Raw genomic sequence first — 6,898 nt, 5'->3', positions numbered from 1 at the left:
AGACACCCAAGCTCTTGTGTGGCAGAAGGTGTGGAGGAGATCCCTGGAGGAGCTGAGAGCCAGATACCAGGGTGGGCCAAATGCAAACCTCACCATGGCGCAGCTTGCTGGTGATCCTCCTGAGGACGATCCAACTCAACAGGCGGTGAGGCTCCTGTGTCACGTGCTCAGCGACATCAAAGAGGCAGCACGGAGGGCAATTCTTCAGATTGCTCCAGCGGGGGTCCAGGACACCATCTACACCGAGATCAAACAGGGTCCTTTGGAGCCGTTTTCTTCATTCGTGGATCGTCTTTCTCAGGCGGTGGAGCGGCAGGTGACCGAGGAGGGAGCAAAACCACACCTGGTCAAAAGCCTCGTGTTCTCCAATGCCAATCCAGAGTGCAGATGGATCATCAGAATGATGCGCACCAGGCCACTTTGGCAGACATGATTGAGGCGTGCAGCAAGGTGGGGACACCACAACATGTTGCTTCCATCATGGAGGAACACTTGAAGGATCAAATTGAAAAACGTGTTAGGGAAGTTCTTGCAAATTATACAAAGCGCAACCCTAATGCAGAAAGACGGTGCTTTGGATGTGGGGCACAAGGACATATTAAAAGGAACTGCCCACAACTTGCAAAGCCCAGCAAGCCACCAGACCTTTGCCCTCGATGCAGGAGGGGGAAACATCTCACAAGTGAGTGTCACTCACAAACAGATGTGGATGGGAAACTTCTTCCAATTCTGGGAAACGGGAAAAAGAGCGCGAATCAACGTCAGCGCGCTCAGACACAAATCCTGGCAGTGACACAGAACCAACAGGAACAATCCTCGGGAAGCAACAAACAGAACCCCTCAGCAGAGCAATCTCCAAAATCCCCAGCGACCCAGACTTGGTACCACCCGGATTCCAATGCGTCTTGGCAACCTCCAAATTGACGTGTCTTTTGGACAATAGCCATGCAGTGATACCTACAGGTGTCACAGGGACTTCTTGGAAAAGACAGGATTTTTTAATAATGGCCAGGGACAGGAGCAGTATCCTTGGACTTGTTGTTTATCCATCTTTGATTTCAGCAAACCGTAATGAGGAGTTGATGGTCACGGCAAAAGCCTTGTGACCACCTCTGACAATTCCACAAAACACACCGATTGCTCGAGCCATGGCTTTGCCATCTCATCCAGAAAGGCAAGCCATGCCAGTGTTCAACAAACGGGACTCTTTTCCTGGTGATCAAGCAGAGGTGCATGCATCTTGGGTGAAACATTTGAGCCGGGATCAGCCCATCGTTACTTGTCAGTTGACTTGTAATGAAAAGACAATTGCTATTACAGGGATGCTCAACACATGAGTGGATGTTACAGTTATTTCATACATTTTTTGGCCTCGGGAATGGGGCTTGGTTGCACCTTTGGGTTCTCTCACAGGCATAGGAGGGAGTTCCCTGTGCATGCAGAGTGAGAACGCAATTGTTGTCACAGGTCCGGGAAAAAAGACAGCAGTTATCCATCCTTTCATTGTGCAAAAGCCCATCACAGTATGGGGAAGGGACCTTTTGGCACAATGGGGACTGGAATTAGAATTGGATTTTTAACAGGGGTCACTGTGGCACTCACCACTCTGAAATTGACCTGGAAAACAAATGATCCTGTTTGGGTGGATCAGTGGCCCCTGGAGCGGAAAAAATTGAGTCATTGAAAAAGTTGGTCCAAGAACAGCTGCAGAAGGGACACATCAAGCCAACAGACAGCCCATGGAATTCCCCAGTGTTTGTCATTCACAAGAAAACTTCAGGGTCTTGGAGACTGCTTCACGATCTCAGGAAAATCAACGAGGTCATCAGGACATGGGGCCACTGCAGCTTGGGCTTCCATCTCTCTCGATGATCCAGAGGGACTGGTCGCTTGTGATCATTGATCTCAAGGACTGTTTTTTCAGCATTCCACTTCATCCAGATGATGCTCCACGCTTTGCATTTTCTGTCCCAAGCATCAACAGAGAGGAACCTTTGCAGAGATACCACTGGATGGTTCTTCCTCAGGGACTCAAAAACTCTCCAAGCATTTGCCAATGGTACGTGGCCCAAGCTTTGCATCCAGCACGAGAGAAACATCCAAAACCAAAAATTATCCATTATATGGATGATTTGCTTATTGCAGTACCAACAAAACAGGAGGTGCAAGAAGTTCATGACTGTGTGATTGCGCAGGTGCAAAAAGCAGGACTGGAAATTAGTACACCAAAAATACAGGAAATTGCACCTTGGAAATACCTGGGATGGAAGATCACGAAACAAACAATAAGGCCACAGAAACTGGAAATCAACACAAAGGTCACCAATCTCCAGGACTTGCAACAGCTTTTGGGGGAGATCAACTGGATGAGACCGATCCTGGGAATTACCAATGATGACATCTCGTCATTGCTCGACCTTTTGAGAGGGGACAATAACATCAAATCTCCCAGAACTCTGACGCCTGAAGCAAAAAGAGACCTTGAAAAGATCACAGACATGATTCAGCAGAGACAAGCACATCGCTTTGTAGAATCATTGCCTTTTCATTTAGCAGTGTTGGGGGAAACAGCACAGTTATATGGGTTGATTTTTCAGTGGGATTTGTCTCAAATGGACCCTCTTTTGTTGATAGAGTGGGTTTTCTTAGCTTACAGGCCCTCAAAAACAATTCTCACGGATCTAGAAATGGTAGCACAGATTATTATTAAGGCGAGAACCAGGTTGTTGACAATGTCAGGCAGAGATTTCTCAGTTATTCATGTTCTTTGAAAAAAGTATATTTTGAATGGGCGATGCAGAAGTCACAGGATTTTGCAATTGCTTTGTTAGGTTATCCAGGAATTTGTACTGTTCATTTTCCAGCTCACAGAATGCTGAATGCGAAAGTAAGTTTCAGGGAAAAACCAAAAATAAGCCAGGAACCAGTGGATGGGGTGGCAGTGTTCACTGATGGTTCAGGAAAAACTCACAAATCAGTAGTTACATGGCAAAATTCAAAAACAGGGGAGTGGGAATCAGACATAAGAATGGTACAGGGTTCACCACAAATTGTAGAATTGGCAGCAGTTGTCAGGGTTTTTCAATTGTTTCAGGAACCTCTCAATCTGGTCACAGATTCAGCATATGTTGCAAATGTGGTCAAACGGTTGGAGGGGTCACTTTTGAAACACACTGACAATGAAATTTTATATTCATATTTGTCATGCATGAGGACAATTCTGGAAAATAGAGAACACAAATATTTTGTTACACATATCAGGGCACACTCATCACTCCCAGGGTTCTTAGCAGAGGGAAATGCTCAAGCAGACAGACTCACAATGACCATATCTCAGACATTGCCGGATATTTTTGAGCAGGCAAAATTGAGCCATGCATTTTTCCATCAGAATGCACAGCCATTGATGGAATCCTTTCGCCTCTCCAAAAGTCAGGCGAGGGAGATCATCAATGCTTGTCCAGACTGTCAGCTTGTGCAGCCTCCTGCGTCTACAGGAGTTGTCAATCCAAGGGGATTGCAGAGTCTTCAGCTCTGGCAAGCTGATGTCACAAAATACCCATCTTTTGGGAGGCTCAAAAATATCCATGTCTCAGTTGACACATTTTCAGGGGCGATTTTTGCATCATTACATACAGGGGAAACCGCAGAACATGCCTGCAGACACTTTTTGCAAGCTTTTGCATCACTCGGGGTGCCACAAGAAATAAAAACAGATAATGGTCCAACTTATACAGGCAAAGTGCTTGACAAATTTTTGAAAAAATGGGGAGTGAAACACATTTTTGGTATTCCTTATTCTCCCTCAGGTCAAGCAATCATTGAAAGAACACATCACACCCTGAAATCCCTCTTGGATAAACAGAAAAGGGGAGAGGCAGGCTCAACACCTTATATGCGGCTGAACAAAAATCTGTATGTATTGAATTTTTTTAAATGGTTCTTTCTCAGAGCCCACACCACCAATTGTTAGGCATTTTACAAACAGTACACAAGCAAAGTTAAGGGAAAATCCTTTGGTTTTGATCAGAAATCCGGAATCAGGACAAATTGAAGGTCCATTTACATTAATAACTTGGGGCAAGGGTTTCGCTTGTGTTTCCACAGAGCGAGGACCGAAGTGGGTGTCGGCGAGGCACGTGAAACCTTTCCGGGTGCAGACGCAGGTGGATGCAGACCTGAGGAGCAAAGAAAAGAGCACGCAGACGGAGGCAGACAAGGACGCTGCAGACGTCTCGTCAGACAATGATTGATTATTCAGAGACTTGGGGTTTTTTCGGGGAAATTAAGTGTTATTTGAACATTGCTGCATTGCAGGGTTTTTCACAGAGGTTGGGGACATGGACATGGAGTTTAGACAGGTAGTGTTCATGTGTCTCATTCTCTTGTCCGTTGCTTTGGACAATGAGACAGACTTTCCCATGAAACAACCAAGGGAAAATGTGTGGGAAACTTTGGCAAAGGCAGCGTGTCTGGACAGTATTTGTCTGACTCATTCAAAGCCAGGGAAACCATTTTCAACATGTTTGGTAGGTGTGCCAGTGAAGGAGTGGCCAATTCCAAAAAATATCCCTCCAAAGGTTTTAAAAACCTTTCCAGATCCTATGGAAGGGTGGCATGTTTGGACACCATACCTTCCGGTGGCTCACCTGGAACCTCCAGAGCTAGATATTTTTGGGTCAACAAAAATGAAATATTGCATTAAATTTGATCCAGTGGGAGTGGCAAAGACAGATAATCATACAATAGATGTCACTCCAAATCAATCTTTTTATAAAAATGCATCATCCTGGTGCAATTACACCAAGGTGACAAGCAAAGCATCCCTTCAACACCCAGTCACTTTACCAAAGGGAGTGTTTTTGATTTGCGGGGAAAGAGTTTGGCCTGCTATCCCTGCAAAAATCAAGGGCAGTCCATGCAGCATTGGGGAGCTCTCATTGATAACACCTGATTTGAAAACTTTAAAGGAGCAGACACACAGGGAAAAAAGATCCCTTGATCAATATAGTCCGAATTGTGATGATGATGTTTATACCTGGGACAAGGCTCGGAGAATTGCAGTTGCAATTTTCTCGCCCCAAACAGCATCGGGGGTGGCCTTGACACAATTGGACCACATAGCTTGCTGGTTGAGCAAACACAGTTGTGCCATTTCGTCTGCACTGAGTGACATGTTAACAGACATCAGCAGTGCAAGACAGGCAGTGCTTCAAAACCGGGCAGCAATTGATTATTTGCTGCTGTCACATGGGCACGGATGTGAAGAATTTGAAGGGATGTGCTGCATGAACTTGTCAGATCATTCAAAATCTATTCCTGAAAATATAAAACAGATAGAAAGTAGTATCACCAAGTTGAAAAAGGTTACAGGATCCTGGTGGGATGATTTCTTTAACCTTTTTGATCTCTCACCAGTGTGGAAAGAAATTTTGAAAGTAATATCTTATATTCTTATAGGGCTTGTAGTTCTTCTGCTTGTCATGCCATGCATTTTCATGTGTATTCGAAGGGCCTTGAACAAAGTGGCAAAGCAGGTGTTTTTGGTTCAAACAGGGAGGGGAGATGTGGGAACTCAAAATGTCTCTCAGACATTTTTGGAGGTTCCAGGCCGTGGTCAGACACAGTCTGGACCCCAGCAGGCAGCTGGATTTAGCTGTGATTTCGAGTTTGAACCATGGAATGAATTACCAACTTTGAAGGTGGAACAAGCAGTCACAAAGTGCTAGATAGTATAGTAAATGTAGTCACAAAGTAGAGGGAAATATTTTTTGGTAGTGTACAGGGGGGGTTTTAGTGCATGTACAGGGGGGTTTTTACTTTGTACATGGGGGTCAGAAGTTCTAAGATGGAGGAAAGTGGGCTGAACCCATCCTTCTTCTTTCTTATTCCTTACCTCCATGTTCTTGGTGATGTTGGCACTCACAGATTGGTTAAGAATAGAAAAACACTTGGTAACGTAGGTAATAGGTATTGGGGAATAATTGTAAACATGCTATACGTAATATATCTTATAAAAGATAGCAGCAGCCCTGGGCGGGGAGAGAGAAGAAGAAGACACCAGACAGTCAGGGTGTCAGGAGTGTGTGCTTCTCTGCCTGGGCCGCTGACCAAAGGGCCTCAGCCTGAGAACTTAATCTGTTAGATAACTAGCAATAAAACATCTTGAGACCGAACAAGAAGAGACTGTGGAGTTTTCCTTTGGGAACACGGGTTGGAGGAGAAGCTCTACCACCACACGAGAACCCCAACCAAACCCGGGGTTCTCACACAAGGAGTGCTTCCAAGTGAAACCAGTCAGGCGAGACAGGTCTGGCTGCCTTTGTCCCCTTGGGGGCTGCATCTCACCTGCATTTGAAACACTGGGGCTCTGGGCTTTCCTTCCTATGGAAAAGAGCCCTCCTTCTAATTTACACAGAAATGGCTGGAATTGGGGTTCCACCTCCCAATTTCCCTATATCCAAGGGTTGCTCCTAGCCAAAGTCTCCCAGTACTGTCAAGCCTGTCTGGCCTTGGCCTCTGGTGGCTTCCCCTGCCACACTGGGGCTCGGTTCTTTCCTTCTCATGGAGATCCCTGTGACACTGTGGCCACCTCGTGGAACCAAGGGGATCATTGTGGCACCACTGGAGCCCATGGAACCAAGGGGCCATGGTGACACCGCGGGGCTTCATGGACCCAGAGACCATTATGACTCTGTGGGGCCTGATGGACCCATGGAGACCATTCCGACCCTTCAGGGCCCCATGTCACCAAGGGGGCATTGTGACACCTCAGGGCCTCCTGGAAGCAAGGGACCATTGGGACACTGTGGGGCCCCATGGAAGCGAGGGAACATGGGCCAGGTCTGGCTGGCTTGGCCGGCCAGGGGCCACCTGACAGGTCTGGCTGATCTTGGGA

At 46.4% G+C, this 6,898-nt stretch overlaps 1 protein-coding gene across 1 annotated transcript; it reads left to right on the top strand.

Moving 5' to 3' along the window:
• Positions 1-3,879: 3,879 nt before the first annotated feature.
• LOC146767118 (uncharacterized) lies at positions 3,880-6,658 on the top strand. The gene has a single exon (XM_085581104.1). The coding sequence runs from the start codon at positions 4,341-4,343 to the stop codon at positions 5,727-5,729; it is 1,389 nt and encodes a 462-aa protein (XP_085437230.1). The 5' UTR covers positions 3,880-4,340; the 3' UTR covers positions 5,730-6,658.
• The last annotated feature ends 240 nt before the right edge of the window (positions 6,659-6,898 follow it).

This window comes from Lonchura striata, chromosome 5 (genome assembly GCF_050655825.1).
Source record: "Lonchura striata isolate lonStrDom1 chromosome 5, ASM5065582v1, whole genome shotgun sequence".
Lineage (NCBI taxonomy): Eukaryota > Metazoa > Chordata > Aves > Passeriformes > Estrildidae > Lonchura > Lonchura striata.
Note: the sequence above shows the minus strand (reverse complement) of the source record. Positions and strands in the feature narration are given on the sequence as shown.